This window comes from Delphinapterus leucas, chromosome 3, assembly GCF_059928025.1.
Source record: "Delphinapterus leucas isolate spDelLeu-1000000601 "Yukka" chromosome 3, BTC_Dleu_Yukka2, whole genome shotgun sequence".
Taxonomy (NCBI): domain Eukaryota; kingdom Metazoa; phylum Chordata; class Mammalia; order Artiodactyla; family Monodontidae; genus Delphinapterus; species Delphinapterus leucas.
In genome coordinates, this window is record NC_143131.1 from 120,849,644 (window position 1) to 120,867,326 (window position 17,683).

General features: G+C 41.0%; 1 protein-coding gene across 8 annotated transcripts in view; it reads left to right on the forward strand.

Moving 5' to 3' along the window:
• Positions 1-17,683, forward strand: part of ARHGAP26 (Rho GTPase activating protein 26) — a 484,190-nt gene that overhangs the window by 231,555 nt on the left and 234,952 nt on the right. For all 8 annotated transcript variants that reach the window (XR_002646893.3, XM_022589981.3, XM_089909436.1 and 5 more), the window contains one exon: positions 12,947-12,983. Coding sequence is in view for 7 of the 8 variants with exons in the window: in XM_022589981.3 (XP_022445689.1) it covers positions 12,947-12,983 (37 nt within the window). In the remaining variant the exon portion in view is untranslated. The remainder of the gene's footprint in view (positions 1-12,946; positions 12,984-17,683) is intronic.

The following is a 17,683-nucleotide window of genomic DNA, read 5'->3' on the forward strand; positions in this document are numbered from 1 at the left end:
TGAACCTCTTTGCATGTAATTCTGCAGGGCAAGAGCAAGGTCTTCATGTTTGTTCAGGAACAGGTCATTGGGAAGAGCCATCAGATATATTTTTATTGGTTTCACTTTCAAAAGGGCCTCCCTAAGACAGCAAATGCAATACCGGTAGCAGTGGAAAAGGCAAGGCAGAGGACGCGTAGCCAGGTGAGAATTAGAAAAGCAGCAGCAGCCACTTTACTTCCTTCTCTGGAGCACCTTCTGTTACTCGGGCTGTGGTGACAAGAGGCCTGTTTCTAATGGGAGAAGGAGAAACCAATACCCAGCTCCCCAGCTCTGAACCTTCGAGTTGAGACATATCCTCATTTACTCCCAGCTCTTCAAACTGGTTTTATCCCCACAGGCTGAAGATTCAAACAATTAGTTTTTTTTCCATTATGGTTTATTACAGGATACTGAATATAGTTCCCTGTGCTATACAGTAGGACCTTGTTGTTTATCTGTTTTATATATAGTAGTTTGTATCTGCTCATCACAGACTCCCAACTTACCCCCCTCACCCCCTTTCCCCTTTGTTAACTATAAGTTTGTTCTCTATGTCTGAGTCTATTTCTGTTTCGTGAGTAACTTCATTTGTGTCATATTTTAGGTTCCACATGTATGTGATATCACATGGTATTTGTTTCTGCCTTACTTAATTTAGAATGATAATCTCTAGGTCCATCCATGTTGCTACAAATGGCATTATTTCATTCTTTTTTATGACTGAGTAATATTCCATTGTATATATGTACCACATCTTCTTATCCATTCATCTGTCGAAAAGCATTAGGTTGCTTCCATGTCTTGGCTATTGTAAATGATGCTGCTATGAACCTTGGGGTGCAAGTATCTTTTCAAATTATAGTTTTATCTGGATATATACCCAGGAGTGGGATTGTTGTATCATATGGCAACTCTATTCTTAGTTTTTGAAGGAACTTGCATACTGTTTTCCATAGTGGCTACACCAATTTACATTCCCACCAACATGTCAGGAGGATTCCCCTTTCTCTACACCTTCCCCAGCATTTGTTCTTTGTGGGTTTTTTAATGATGGCCATTCTGATTGGTGTGAGTTGGTACCTCACTGTAGTTTTTATTTACATTTCTCTAATAATTAGTTATGTTAAGCACCTTTTCATGTGCCTATTGGCCATCTGTATGTCTTCTTTGGAGAAATGTCTATTTAGGTCTTCTGCCCATTTTTTTTATTGGGTTGTTTGTTTTTTTGTTATTGAGTTTGTATGAGCTGTTTGTATATTTTGGAAATTAAGCCCTTGTTGGTCAAAAATATTTTCTCTCAGTCCGTAGATTTGTCTTTTCGTTTTGTTGATGGTTTCCTCTGCTGTGCAAAAGCTTGTAAGTTTGATTAGGTCCCATTTGTTTATTTTTGCTTTTATTTCGATTGCCTTGGGAGACTGACCTAAGAAAACATTGGTACAATTTATGTTGGAGAATGTTTTCCCTATGTTCTCTTCTAGGAGTTTTATGGTGTCATGTCTTGTATTTCAAACAGTTCATTCTTGAAAGCTTTTCTAACTGTGGCCTGTGGACCACCATGAGAAGAGAGGGCCTCCTCGATCCAAAAATTCATGTCCGTGATTGGTTGGTGTTGCACAGGCCAAGGGTGTCTTACTGGTAACTTCTGGTGGGTGTTACTAAAAGATCCTACATTAATCCTGTTTAATAGAGTTTGCTTAGTATTCGAATGTGGTGCTCTACTCAAAACTCTGCCTACCACACAGTCCTGGGCAAAGCTGTCAGTTCTCTCTGTCTGTGCTCTTAGCTTTTTTTTTGAATTTTATTTTATTTATTTTTTTATACAGCAGGTTCTTATTAGCTATCCACTCTACACATATTAGTATATATATGTCAATCCCAATCTCCCAGTTCATCACACCACCAACACCCCTGCAATTCTCACCTTGGTGTCCATACGTTTGTTCTCTACATCTGTGTCTCAATTTCTGCCCTGCAAACTGGTTAACCTGTACCATTTTTCTAGGCTCCACATATATGTGTTAATATTCGATATTTGTTTTTCTCTTTCTGACTTACTTCACTCTGTGTGACAATCTCTAGATCCATCCACATCTCTACAAATGACCCAATTTCGTTACTTTTTATGGCTGAGTAATATTCCATTGTATGAATGCACCACTTCTTCTTTATCCATTCGTCTGTCGATGAGCATTTAGGTTGCTTCCATGACCTGGCTAGTGCAAATAGTGCTGCAGTGAACATTGGGGTGCATGTGTCTTTTTGAATTATGTTTTTCTCTGGGTATATGCCCAGTAGTGGGATTGCTGGGTCACATGGTAATTCTATTTTTAGTTTTTTAAGGAACCTCCATACTGTTCTCCATAGTGGCTGCATCAATTAACATTCCCAGCAACCGTGCAAGAGGGTTCCCTTTTCTCCACACCCTCTCCAGCATTTGTTGTTTGTGGATTTTCTAATGATGCCCATTCTAACTGGTGTGAGGTGATACCTCATTGTAGTTTTGATTTGCATTTCTCTAATGATTACTGATGTTGACCAGCTTTTCACATGCTTCTTGACCATCTGTTTCTCTTCATTGGAGAAAAGTCTATTTAGGTCTTCTGCCCATTTTTGGATTGGGTTGTTTGTTTTTTTAATATTGTGCTGCATGAGCTGTGTATATATTTTGGAGATTAATTAATGGACAAAGTGTCCATTGATTCATTTGCAAATATTTTCTCCCATTCTGAGGGTTGTCTTTTCATCTTGTTTATGGTTTCCTTTGCTGTGCAAAAGCTTTTAAGTATCATTAGGTCCCATTTGCTTATTTTAGTTTTTGTTTCCATTACTATAGGAGGTGGACCAAAAAAGATCTTGCTGTGATTTATGTCAAAGATTGTTCTTCCTATGTTTTCCTCTAAGAGTTTTATAGTGTCCAGTCTTACATTTAGGTCTCTAATCCATTTTGAGTTTATTTCTATGTATGGTGTTAGGGAGTGTTCTAATTTCATTCTTTTACATGTAGCTGTCCAGTTTTCCCAGCACCACTTATTGAAGGGACTGTCATTTCTCCATTGTATATCCTTGCCTCCTTTGGCATAGATTAGTTGACCCTAGGTGCGTGGGTTTATCTCGGGGCTTTCAATCCTGTTCCATTGATCTATATTTCTGTTTTTGTGCCAGTACCATATTGTCTTGATTACTGTAGCTTTGTAGTATAGTCTGAAGTCAGGAAGTCTGATTCCTCCAGCTCTGTTTTTTTCATATGCTTCTTGGCCATCTGTTTGTCTTCATTGGAGAAAAGTCTGTTTAGGTCTTCTGCCCATTTTTGGATTGGGTTGTTTGTTTTTTTTAATATTGAGCTGCATGAGCTGTGAGCTCAAGATTGCTTTGGCTATTTGGGGTCTTTTGTGTCCCCATACACATTTTAAGATTTTTTTTTCTAGTTCTGTAAAAAATGCCACTGGTAATTTGATAGGGATTGCATTGAATCTGTAGATTGCTTTGGGCAGTATAGTCATTTTCATATTATTGATTCTTCCAATCCAAGAACATGGTATATCTCTCCATATGTTGGTATCATCGTTAATTTTTTTCATCAGTATCTTATAGTTTTCAGCATACAGGTCTTTTGTCTCCCTAGGTAGGTTTATTCCTAGGTATTTTATTCTTTTTGTTGCAGTGGTAAATGGGAGTGTTTCCTGACTTTCTGTTTCAGATTTTTCATCATTAGTGTATAGGAATGCAAGAGATTTCTGTGCATTAATTTTGTATCCTGCAACTTTACCAAATTCATTGATTAGCTTTAGTAGTTTTCTGTTGATACATTTAGGATTCTCTGTATAGTATCATGTCATCTGCAAACAGTGACAGTTTTACTTCTTCTTTTCCTATTTGCATTCCTTTTATTTCTTTTTCTTCTCTGATTGCCGTGGCTAGGACTTCCAAAACTATGTTGAATAATAGTGGCAGGAGTGGACATCCTTGCCTTGTTCCTGATCTTAGAGGAAATGCTTTCAGTTTTTCACCATTGAGAATGATGTTTGCTGTGGGTTTGTCGTATTTGGCCTTTATTATGTTGAGGTAGGTTCCCTCTACGCCCACTTTCTGGAGAGTTTTTGGTGTTGAATCTTGTCAAAAGCTTTTTCTGCATCTATTGAGATGATCATATGGTTTTTATCCTTCAATTTGTTAATGATGGTGTATCACATTGATTGATTTGCGTATATTGAAGAATCCTTGAATCCCTGGGATAAATCCCACTTGATCATGGTGTATGATCCTTTTAATATGTTGTTGGATTCTGTTTGCTAGTATTTTGTTGAGGGATTTTGCATCTATATTCATCAGTGATATTGGTCTATAATTTTCTTTTTTTGTAGTATCTTTGTCTCATTTTGGTATCAGGGTGATGGTGGCCTCATAGAATGAGTTTGGGAATGTTTGTTCCTCTGTAATTTTTGGGAAGAGTTTGAGAAGGACAGGTGTTAGCTCTTCTCTAAATGTTTGATAGAAGTCACCTGTGAAGCCATCTGCTCCTGGACAGTTGTTTGTTGGAAATTTTTAACCACAGTTTCAATTTCATTACTTGTGATTGGTCTGTTCATATTTTCTATTTCTTCCTGGTTCAGTCTTGGAAGGTTATACCTTTCTAAGAATTTGTCCATTTCTTCCAAGTTGTCCACTGTATTGGCATAGAGTTACTTGTAGTAGTCTCTTAGGATGCTTTGTATTTCTGCAGTGTCTGTTGTAACTTCTTTTTCATTTCTAATTTTATTGATTTGAGTCCTCTCTGTCTTTTTCTTGATGAGTCTGGCGGTTTATCGATTTTGCTTCTCTTCTCAAAGAACTGGCTTTTAGTTTTATAGATCCTTGCTATTGTTTCTATTTCATTTATTTCTGCTCTGATCTTTATGATTTCTTTCCTTCTGCTAACTTTGGGTTTTGTTTTTTCTTCTTTCTCTAGTTCCTTTAGGTGTAAAGTTAGATTGTTTATTTGAGATTTTTCTTGTTTCTTGAGGTAGGCTTGTATTGCTATAAACTTCTCTCTTAGAACTGCTTTTGCTGCATCCCATAGGTTTTGGATCGTCATGTTTGAGTTGTCATTTGTCTCTAGGTAATTTTTGATTTCCTCTTTGATTTCTTCAGTGATCTCTTGGTTATTTAGTAGCTTATTGTTTAGCCTCCATGTGTTTGTGTTTCTTTACGTTTTTTTCCCTGTAATTGATTTCTGATCTCATAGCATTGTGGTCAGAAAATATGCTTGATATGACTTCAGTTCTCTTAAATTTAGTAAGGCTTGATTTGTGATCCATGTTGTGATCTATTCTGGAGAATGTGCTGTGTGCACTTGAGAAGAAAGTTTAATCTGCTGTTTTCGGATGGAAAGTCCTATAAATATCAATTAAGCTAGCTGGTCTATTGTGTCATTTAAAGCTTGTGTTTCCTTGTTAATTTTCTGTTTGGATGATCTATCCATTGGTGTTAATGTGGAGTTAAAAAGTCCCCCACTATTATTGTGTTACTGTTGCTTTCCTCTTTTATAGCTGTTAGCAGTTTCCTTATGTATTGAGGTGCTCCTATTTTGGGTGCATATATATTTATAATTGTTATATCTTCTTCTTGGATGGATCCCTTGATCATTATGTAGTGTCCTTCCTTGTCTCTTGTAACATTCTTTATTTTAAAGTCTATTTTATCTGATATGAGTATTGCTACTCCAGCTTTCTTTTGATATCCATTTGCATGGAATATCTTTTTCCGTCCCCTCACTTTCAGTCTCTGTGTGTCCCTAGGTCTGAAGTGCTTCTCTTGTAGACAGCATATATATGGGTCTTGTTTTTGTCTCCATTCAGTGAGCCTGTGTCTTTTGGTTGGAACATTTAATCCATTCACGTTTAAGGTAATTATCAATATGTCTGTTCCTATTACCATTTTCTTAATTGTTATGGGTTTGTTTTTGTAGGTCCTTTTCTTCTGTGGTGTTTCCCACTTAGAGAAGTTCCTTTAGCATTTGTTGTAGAGCTGTTTTGGTGGTGCTGAATTCTCTTAGCTTTTGCATGTCTGTAGAGCTTTTGATTTCTCCATTGAGTCTGAATGAGATCCTTGAACAGTAGAGTAATCTTGGTTGTAGGTTCTTGCCCTTCATCACTTTATATATGTCTTGCCACTCCCTTGTGGCTTGTAGAGTTTCTGCTGAGAAATCAGCTGTTAACCTTACGGGTGTTCCCTTGTATGTTATTTGTCGTTTTTCCCTTGTTGCTTTCAATAATTTTTCTTTGTCTTTATTTTTTGTCAATTTGATTACTATGTGTCTCGGCATGTTTCTCCTTAGGTTTATCCTCCTGGGACTCTGCACTTCCTGGACTTGGGTGGCTATTTCCTTTCCCATGTTAGGGAAGTTTTCGACTATAATCTCCTCACATATTTTCTTGGGTCATTTCTCTCTCTCTTCTCCTTCTGGGACCCCTATAATGCAAATGTTGTTGCATTTAATGTTGTCCCAGAGGTCTCTTAGGCTGTCTTCATTTCTTTTCATTCTGTTTTCTTTATTCTGTTCTATGTCAGTGGATTCCACCATTCTGTCTTCCAGGTCACTTAACCATTCTTCTGCCTCAGGTATTCTGCTATTGATCCGTTCTAGTTTATTTTTCATTTCAGTTATTGTATAGTTCACTCTGTTTGTTCTTTAATTCTTCTAGGTGTTTGTTCTTTAATTCTTCTAGGTGTTTGTTAAACATTTCTTGCATCTTCTCAATCTTTGCCTCCATTCTTTTTCCGAGGTCCTGGATCATCTTTACTACCATTATTCTGAATTCTTTTTCTGGAAGGTTGCCTGTCTCCACTTCATTTAGTTGTTTTTCCTGGGTTTTATCTTGTTCCTTCATCTGGTAGATCATCCTCTGCCTTTTCATTTTGTCTGTTTTTCTGTGAATGTGGTTTCTGTTCCACAGGCTGCAGGATTGTAGTTCTTACTTCTGCTGTCTGCCCTCTATGTGCTCTTTGCTTGACGGGTGTTTTTTGGGTATCCCAAAGTGTCTCAAGCTGGTTGTGGTTTTCAGTTACTGCTATACTTGTATTAATGGAAGTTTGTAGAATTACTGTTATGTTTAAATTGGGTGGAAATTCTGTTCTTACATATTACATATTGGTTGTGTTGTTATGATTTTAATTACTGCTTAGCTTCTTTTGAGTTCCTTGTTGGTCACCAAGCTTTTTTTTCCTTTGGAAAGTGGGACTGGGTGGGGAAGGCCTATGAAGTTGTGCTTCAATACAGATCTGGTGTAGAAGACGCTGCCACTTGTTGGCTTTGTACCCTTTGGAAAGTTATTTAGCCTACAAGATGGTGTGAAGCGGAGGCAGTGGTAGTACCCCATCAGCTGGAGTATGATATAAAATAATTCACGTAAATGCTGAGTATGATGCCTGGCACATAATCGGTCGTGGATAAGTGATTGTGGTGAGTAGTTACTTTTATATTTAACTGCCATTTAAGAAAACATTGAGAATTCTTGCTAAAGTTGACTTTAGATTTTATGCTTTCTGTTAATCCTTTAATTAGTTTCATTTGGTTAAATTTCAATGCTAATGAGGCCAATGTCACTGTATCCCTCAAACCACATACCCATCCTTAGCAGTTTATCCCGTAGGGGATAAGTATTGATATGAAGAGAAGGAAAGAGGAGGATTTGGTGATGTCATGTATGGCACTCGGTAAGTGCTGGGTAAATGAAGCCATTCCCACTTAGTGCTGTTCCTATGCCAGCATCTGGCCTGGTAATGGTGATGAAGGGTCATCTTCACAGAATGCTCTGTGGGCCACAGAATTTGTATTCTACTCTCTGTGTTAAATGTTTTCTATTTATTCTCTTATTTAATTTTCACAGTGACCCTAAGAGATAGGGAACATTAATGTCCCTATTTTACACTAGCAAAGACTGAGGTTTAGAATTGTGAAGTGATTGGACTGTATAGCCACTAACTGGTAGATCTGGACTTTGAACCTAAGCAGCATATAAGCACAAATCTGCTACCCCTGACAAACAGTTTAAAAGAGCAAGTCCTAGTGATGGTGGATCCATTGTGTTGCACAGAGAGGAGGGACAAAAATTATATCTGATGGTGTAGAACCAGCTTGGGCAGTGTTTTGGGGTGTGGGCACGTAGCTCTGTTTTGTGTGTTCCCACATGTGTGCATCCAAGGAACAAGCCGGTGGGAGGGGTTTAGATGTTCCAGGCTACTTGGAAGAGACCTCTGGGAATGACAAAGCTTAGGTGTGAATTCAAGTGCAGTTGAAAAATGAGCAACAGATTTTAGTGAATTTGCCCATGAATCTGTTTCTCCAACACTTTCATTTTGTGCTGATTTTGATCCGAAGCGTGATGTAGCCAAGTGCTAATGCAGCTGTGTGTCAGAGGGAAAAGTGAGATTGCTTTTTCTACTTATTGCTCTATTTATGCCTTTAATTTATAAGTTTAAAAAAATTTCCTTTCTGTGCTTTCTTGGTAAGGCCTGGATAATGGTAATAAAGGACACCCGTGGAAAAATTCTGGGAACCCAAATGACTCTGTATTCTCTCTTAATTCTCTAGGGACCCGTAAATTGAATTGGCTCAGCAGTGAACAGAATTGATTGCAAAATCACGTCTTAGTGCAGAGGGAGCATATGAAAGCTTTCCTCACCCTCCTTTGATTTAATTAAATTGTACTCCCATCATAGCTTCTGGGTGAGGACTCATAGAATTGCAGTACCCTGTGATTTGTATCAAAGACCTACTTTCCTGCCCTGGTGTTTATCTTCAGAATCGAGCCCTGTGGTTCAAAGAATATGAAGTGTTACTTCTGTGTTAGGTGCCAGCTGGTCACGTGGGTTAGTGGTGAATGCTCCAGGCTGGAATCAAAGGCCATTCCCAGTTTCGTTTTCTCTCTGACTCGTGGCAGATTCTTTCTTCCAGTGACTCACCTTCCCTAGCTGCACAGACATCTCATCACCTTTAGCGTCGTCGTCGTCATCATCATCATCATGTCTTATGTATCACGTGGTTAGTGGTTAAGAGCTTGGGCTTTGGAGACAGACTGTAGGAGGTTCTGTCTGGATTCTGCCCAATTCCAGCTGCCTGACCTTGGGCAAGTGACCTAACCTCTCTCATGCCTCAGTTTTCTCATCTATATGTCAGGAATAATTAGGTTGGTGTGAGGACTAAACAAGATAAATGCATATAGAGTGCTCAGAGTGGTGTCTGACACATAATAAGGCTTTTGTCACCATCGTTTGTATTAATCCGTTATTGCTGTTGTAATTATTTTATAATGAATCTCAGATGGACCCTGATAACATAAAGTAAACGTATGTAATTTGTATTCTCTGGAAACATGCACTTGAAAACAGGCGTTCATTGGTATGGATATTTAACAAATTCTCATGCACAGTGTTCAGGAGAAACTAGTGCATCCCTGAATGAAAGTACTATAGAAAGCCAGAGGGCTCAGAGACTTGCATGTGGCCAGGTCTTAGAGTACTCTGGCTAAGCGGGATGGTTAGACTTTAGCTTAAGTTGGGTTGTTGAAACTGTATTAACTGATTTATTCTTCCTAGGAGCCATAATTCAGGAATTGTTGAGGGACTCATGTCCCCTTGAATTGATCCTGGAGATCTGAGTTCTGTCCTTTTAAGACAAAGGCTCTTGAGAGGCTTACTTGAAGGCATACAAACCTAAGATAACTCTACTAATCAATCCTAAGACAGAAGCCACTGCCAAAGAGACCTTTTATTTTAGGAAATTGCCCTTGTCTCTGAACCTCAGTCTGACATTAGTGGGCTACTATGAGATCTAAAGAAGGTTTCCCCAGAACAGACTGAGCATTTCTAAAGGGCAAATCGCATGCCCTCTGCTTCTGCCAGAATGGAAGGTATTTACAAACCATAGGCTACTGGTATGGCTTGGTAGTTGTGTGCATTTGCCACTGCCTGGAAAAGTAAATGACAGTTGGAACATCCCTACAACGGCAAGATAGACTAGTACATCACCTTCCAGCTTTGTGTCCTTGGACAAACTATGTAGCCTCTCTGGGCCTCAGGTTCCATACCTGTAAAATGGGAATAACACTAGTACCTAACCCACAAGGCTGTTAAAAAGATTTGATGATGTCACGTATGACACTTGGTAAGTGCTGGGTAAACAAAGCCATTGCCCCTTAGTGCTGTTCCCACGCCAGCATCTGGCCCGTGTGATGGTGAGGCTGTTCCCCCACCCCGGGCCTTCCTTGTTGGGCCATGTAGTCACGCAGTCCTGGCAGGCATGGTTTGTTAGCTTCATTTCAAACTCATTCTCCTTGGCTCATTTACCAAAACCAGACAGAGATTAATGGCCTGGCCTCGGAGGATCGGGCGGCACATGTTTCTGGTGCCTTTGGCTCATTGATATCGCCTCTCTGATTTGAGGAATGCCTGGGTGTTCCGGGACTGGGCCTCCTGAGCCCCAGGAAACATTAAAAGAAAGTAATTTGCTGCAAATTCACCTCCTAGTTAAGGAGGGCTGAAAGCCCTGTATTTTGTTGTTCCTTCTGGATTTTGCCATTTAGAAACAGGAGCAGGTTTCTCTGGGATAGGAAGTTTGAATTTAATGGGAGACATGAAGTGAGCAGGGATGGCTGGAAAACATACTTGCCCAAATATTGTCTCTTCCCCTGTGTTTCCCTCACCTACCTGTCCAATTTTAGTGCATGCCATTGACCGTGAATGGCTGGTCCTCGCTATTACGAGGCTACTCACTTTGCTCTGCAGGATTGTGTCGCTGCCTCTCTCTTTGCCACATCCTCATCTCCTGCCCTTCTCTGTTGTGCACTAGTTGCCAAGCGCACTGGCCTTCCTCCCTCCAAAAGGCCATACCAGGGCTTCCCTGGTGGCGCAGTGGTTGAGAGTCCACCTGCCGATGCAGGGGACGCGGGTTTGTGCCCCGGTCCGGGAAGATCCCACATGCCGCGGAGCGGCTGGGCCCGTGAGCCATGGCCGCTGAGCCTGCACGTCCGGAGCCTGTGCTCCGCAATGGGAGAGGCCGCAACAGTGAGAGGCCGGCATACCGCAATAAAAAATAAAAAGGCCATACCAGGCTCACAGTCTTTTGACTCCTTTTATGCATATAAACTGATGCCTTTTCATTCATCAGACAATAATGCTTGACGTTCAGAAACCCCTTTATTCTCATCTTTCTGACCTTCAGTAAGTGCCTGTGTGTCTTTGTAGTCTTCTTCAGGAAATGAATAATGATCATAAAATGGAGTGGTTTGTTAAATTATCTGTTTGATAATTCAAAGACCTTCTTGGCTGACTCCTTCAGTTTATAGATGGGGCAGTAGAGACCTGCAGACGGTGAGAAACTTACCCAGTGACACAAGGCAATCAGGGGGCTGTGTTGGAACTATTGCCCAGCTCTTGACCAGCATCTCACCCATATTTCCTAGCAGGTAAAAAGTCCCCTTAGGGTGTCATGGCTCTTTTTTCAGAGATGCTTGGCTCTGTTCCTCAAAGGGTTAAATAAGTGGCTCTCAACCAACAGTGGCCATCACAATGATTTGGAATATCCTTTTTTATTTATTTTTTTTAAGTTATGACCAGTTTCATGCTGTGCCTTTTCATACCTACAGAATCATAAGCACCAAAGAAAGATTTGGGCACTATGATTTTTTTTCTAAAGCAGAGGCTTTATTATCTTATTTAATAATGTCAGCATATCAGAGATTCGCAAACTATGGCCCACAGGCCAAATCCAGCTCACCACCTATTTTTGTATGGCCCATGAGCTCAACATGGTATTTACAGATGAACATTTGCAATTAACTTGATGATGAGAAACATTTTGAACTCTATTTAAGCTAAATGTTATCCTTTCTCTATAAAAAATTCTATTCTTCTGATTAGTCAATCTGTATTTCAAAAAATTGTACTCCTTGGAAAAGATACTCCAAGTGGTTGTACTGACCACTCTTGCCTGAGAACCAGTTCTTTAACCCCTGGATGAACCAAGCCAAGCATCTCTGAAAAGAGCCATGAAACCCTGATTTTCACCTGCTAGGAATATTATACCTGTATCTCAAAAACTTACTATATTTTGAATTTTGTCAAGAAAAAATTGTGGAAATTTGTCTTCTCTCTTGTTTTACAAGTACCTGTACAATATCATTGATTTGACTTTTGCCTCCTGGCCTGCAAAACCTAAAATATTTACCAACCTGTCCTTTACAAGAAAAAGCTTGCCAACTCTTTCAGTGTGTCATTGTTTTTTATTGGGGTACATTCCCTTTTATGAATTCTATAAATCATTAAAGGGTTTTCTATTGTAAAAGTAATATATTCTCCTTATAACATTCAAATTTATGGAAGTATATGAAGTAAAAAATGATTGGTCTCATTCCCCAGTGTTAGCACTTAAGAGTTTGTAATATATCTCTGTCCAGACTTTGCCACGTACTAGCTGTGAGACCTTAGTTAACCTCTCTAAGCCTTTCAGATTCTCCATCTGTAAAACAGTGATAATAACCGTTCCTACCCAACAGAATTGTTGCATAGATAATTGGAGATAATTCATGTGAATTGCTTAGCACGTTGCCTGGTGTGCAGTTAATAGTGCTTAATGATTTGTAACTAATTACATTTTTTTCTTCCTTTTTAGTTTATATGCAAACATAAGTTTGGGGTTTTATTAAAGGAGGAATATGATTTTTTTTTTTTAACAATAAAGTTCCAGAGGTGATTCTGATGTGCACGCACTTAAGAGCTGAAGTAAATACTGGGAAGTAGGTAATTATAGAAGGGATTCCTATTTGGGGGCCAGAATTGCCTTCCATTGGTCTAGCACAAACCAGGGAAAAGGAAAAGGTAATGATTTTCTTCAGCGAACCTGTAGGGTAGTATAAAATTCACACAAGTAAATGTTATTTCTGTTTTCCAGGTCTACAACTCGAACAAAGACAGCCAGAGCGAAGGGAGTAAGTATATTGCTTGGATACTTTTCTACGGGTGGGGGTGGGCCTGGGCCTGGAGAAGTTGCTATTCTGGGGAAGAACCACCAGGAGGTGCTGTGGGCATGTTGGGTCTCCCCATTCCTCCAGTGCAGCCGAGCTACTTCTGCTCCAGTTTACGGCGTCAGTGACTCCAGGACGGTCAGTGAGCCCGACTGGCAAGGCCGTGATGACATCTTGCACTGTATAACCCTTCACACTGTACAAAGAATTTTTATGTACATTATCTCAGTTAATCCTTTGTTGTCTTAAGAATGTAGCTCCAGTCACCACTTAAAAGTCACTTAATCCGATAACACCCAGCTCCCCCAGCGCCCTGTCCTGTGGGAAACCAGAATTGACTTTGCCTCCCTCACAGTCTCTCTCCAAGGACTGGAGAGCCAGAACCATCTTAGTGATCGCTTAGTAACTAACTCTGTGTTCCTTGTTGCCACTCTGGGGAGTTAAGAGTGGAGATGAAGAACTCTGTAATAATATTCCTCTTTCCTGGGAGTGACCCTGGGCGGCCTCTGTAGAATATACAGCACATTTCCCTTGCTACTGGCTCGGAGCACTCTGGTTAATCATGATTTCCAAGGGCACCTGTAACCTTGTAAAGATGATGGGATTAAAATGAAACCGCGGGGCTTCCCTGGCGGCGCAGTGGTTGAGAGCCCGCCTGCCAATGCAGGGGGCACGGGTTCGAGCCCTGGTCCGGGAAGATTCCACATGCCGCGGAGTGGCTGGGCCCGTGAGCCATAACTACTGAGCCTGTGCGTCTGGAGCCTGTGCTCTGCAACAAGAGAGGCCGTGACAGTGACAGGCCTGCGCACCGCGATGAAGAGTGGCCCCCACTTGAAGCAAGTAGAGAAAGCCCGCGCACAGAAACGAAGACCCAACACGGCCAAAAATAAATAAATAAATAAATAAATAAATAAATAAATAAAAATGAAACCGCTATTGCTAGAGTGTTTGGGCTGATTATCTCCTTGGTGCACAGGGGAAAAAACAAATTCCTGCCACGTTGCTACCAGAGTACAAAGGAAATTCTGTCCCCTTGCCTCAGATTTGTTTTGTAAAATCCACTTGGAAAAAAAATTCCAAGGTAGCCCTACCGTGAATTCCAGTAGTGTCAGTAAAACAGTACCTCGTCATGTGGACAAAAGGATGAGCTGTTTTTAGTGTGTGTGAAATCCATTATAGGACAGAGATTTTCTTTCTTTCATTTCTTCCAAAATACAGATTCTACCAGAAGTTTTAGATAAAATATTAAGTAATTTGGAATGGTTGCTATTGGTAGGTTAAGAGGCCTTTGGGAGAGGAAAAAATGTTTCTTTTTTTTCCTTCAGGAATTGAACAAGGGGAAATTTTTTTCAAGTAAATATTCAATGAAACAAGTCATTCCCTGCGCCGCCCCCCCCACCCCCGCCCGTGTCAGGTGGGATTGTTTTAGAATATCTGAAATCAACTCTGGTTAACTTGGCCTAAAATAACAGTACAGTCATCATCATAATAATAATAACAACGAAGGAATACAGAAGGCTTCAGTGTAACTCACAGTAAGGTAGGAAGACCTGAAGAACCAAGGCTTGAAAACAGACCAGTTCTGGAGACCCAGGGACCAATGAGAAAGGGTCTTCTGGATGATATTTGCAGGACGATAAAGCCCTTAAACTCTTTTTTAGTCCTTTGCCTCACTCTTCTGAAGGTCCAGATTCCCAGGAAAGATAGCATCAAGGTGGTCTAGCTGTGGCCTACCCAGGGGAAGACAACACACCTTGATTGATGGTTTCAACAGTATTCATAAAATGGGAGCAGGGTGGTTTACCAAAGGGAGATCGGGGAAGCCACCGGGACAAGAGAGTGTAGATGCCAAGCAGGCTGAAATAACAGATGCCCACACCATGCCCTAACCTGGGAGACACTTCTGTCGTGAAGGACCCAGGAACTGTGGGGAGCGAGATGCATATGAATGGAGAACCAGCTCCCCCTTCACCCCACACCAGAAGTTTGCCTGTAACTTTTGACCTTACGAACCTACTTCTCTCTCCTTGAGATAAGTGCCACTAGATTTGAAAGACGACCATGACTCTGCTGGTGGCCGTAGCAGCTGGTTGTACTGTTTTGTAAGGCCTTTGGGGCATATGTATCGGAAGCCTTTAAAATGTAAATATCCTTTGACCCAGCGATTTGTCCTAAAGAATAGGCTGGAGTGCAAAGATGTTTCTGTAAAAAAGTTCACTGGAGCATCGGTAATAATAGTGAAGAATTGGAGACCATCTAAATGTTCAATAGGAAGTCCATTAAAAATATCATAAAGTACTATGTAGCCTTCAAAAAGAACAAGAGAGATCTTGGTATATTTGCAGAAATGGTATCCACAGTATACTGTTCATTGAGTTTTTAAAAATTCAGGTTGTAGAACCATGCATTTATTAAAATAAATTAGTTGACTCATCTGGATACATTGATAGAAAGAAAGTCTGGAAATACATTTATCATTAAACTCTTACTCAGGATAGAGGGCAGATTATTGCGAGACACTGACCTTCTACTTTAAATATTCTGTGTACTTTGCATTGTCGACAAAGAGTATGTATTTTACAATAATGGCGATTAATAGGTAGCATTTATCGACTGCTTACTGTGTTTCAGCGTGTTTTATCCACATTAGTTCATTTAAAGCTCACAGCACTGACTGAGGTAGGTGCTTTTGACCTACTTTGTAGATTAGGAAATTGAGGTTGGTGAACTCAGGAGATATGATTTAATCTGAGTTCTGTCTGATTCTAACATCTTTGCTGTCAACCATGGGAATATTCTACCTCCCTAGGAAAAGAACAATACAGAAAGTTCTATCTTGGGAAACACAGACACTTGCAACATTTTGCTTTCGGCATCCCGTTATTCACAGGGTGCCGAGAGTTGGCTGCCTTGAGTCTCTGATGATTCTTCAATGGCTTATTACACTTTCATTTAGGAAGTGGGAAAGAAAAATGTGTTAAACATATTGCCCACTTTTCCAGGAGTACTTTTGATAGAAACAGCTTTTCTAGGGTATTGCTATTCTTTTTTTTTTTTTTTTTAATAAATTTATTTATCTTTGGCTGTGTTGGGTCTTTGTTGCTGCTCGTGGGCTTTCTTTAGTTTCGGCAAGCTGGGGCTACTCTTCATTGCAGTGCACGGGCTTCTCATTGCAGTGGCTTCTCTGTTGCGCACCACGGGCTCTAGGTGCACGGGCTTCAGTAGTTGTGGCACACGGGCTTAGTTGCTCCGCGGCATGTGGAATCTTCCCGGACCAGGGCTCGAACCCATGTCCCCTGCATTGGCAGGTGGATTCTTCAACCACTGTGCCACCAGGGAAGTCCCGGGTATTACAATTCTAAAAGATGTTCTGTTCACTGATTTCCAAGCTGGCGAAACCAGAGGACTGTTCTGGGTTGGTGCTTCCTCCCGTCCTTTGGCAGTAGGAACCCCTCTTCACATCACACAAGCCTTAGCTTTGCTTCCCCTCTCCTCTAGAGCGCTTGTCCCTTTCATATTCCTCATGGCAGTGATTTGCAGTTTCACTGCGCTCATTGCCACAGGTGGCGCTATTGCCCAGGGTCTGATTGTTCTGCAACTCTGTTTCTATGACAGTCAAAACTTTTTTAAAGGTGAGAAGTCAATCTGATAGGAATTTAAGAGCGGGACATCGCACTTTTCACCTTTAATAGCCATTTACAAATGTCTAGCATTTTCCTTTCTAGAAAATATTTTGGTGGGAATTTCAATGCCAACATTTTATCACAGAACCAGAATGTTTTCAAGAGACAGGTAGCAAAAGGGAATTCCGTTGGGGACACTTCTGAATTTGTTGCTTTTCTCTTGAAGCTTCTCCCAGGCCGTACAGTGCCTGTGGGGTATAAGACAGGGCCATAAATAATGTCTGGGAGCTGCTGGTATTTTCCAAGTGGCCCAGTTGCCAGGAGAGGATGGCAGCAGATAAATACATGCACATTTCTTTGCAGAGCCTTTTTCACCTCCTCTTTCTTCTCTGTTTGGATCTCAGGTACAGTGAGTGAAATAATCATAATCCCCGGTTTGTGGCACATGATCATCACAGGCCCCTCCCTTTCGCCCTTCATTCATTCATTTATTCATTCACTCACTCCCTTTTAGTTCTTTTCCCACCTCCTTTTCCTGTCCTCCCCTTCACCGTTCTAATGTGTACCTTTCAAGTGTATTCTTGGACAATGAGTATCTTTTATCTCCCTGTTTTTTTGTTTTTTTGTTTTTTTGCGGGACGCAGGTTGTGGCCTCTCCCGTTGTGGAGCACAGGCTCCGGACGCGCAGGCTCAGCGGCCATGGCTCACGGGCCCAGCCGCTCCGCGGCATGTGGAATCTTCCCAGACCGGGGCACGAACCCACCTCCCCTGCATCGGGGGGCAGACTCTCAACCACTGCGCCACCAGGGGAGCCCTATTTTTATTTTTTATTTTTGGCTGCGTTGGGCCTTCGTTGCTGCACACGGGGGCTACTCTTTGTTGCGGTGCACAGGCTTCTCATTGCGGTGGCTTCTTGTTGCGGAGCACGGGCTCTAGGCGCACAGGCTTCAGTAGTTGCAGCTCGCGGGCTCTAGAGCACAGGCTCAGTAGTTGTGGCGCACGGGCTTAGTTGCTCCGTGGCATATGGGATCTTCCCGGACC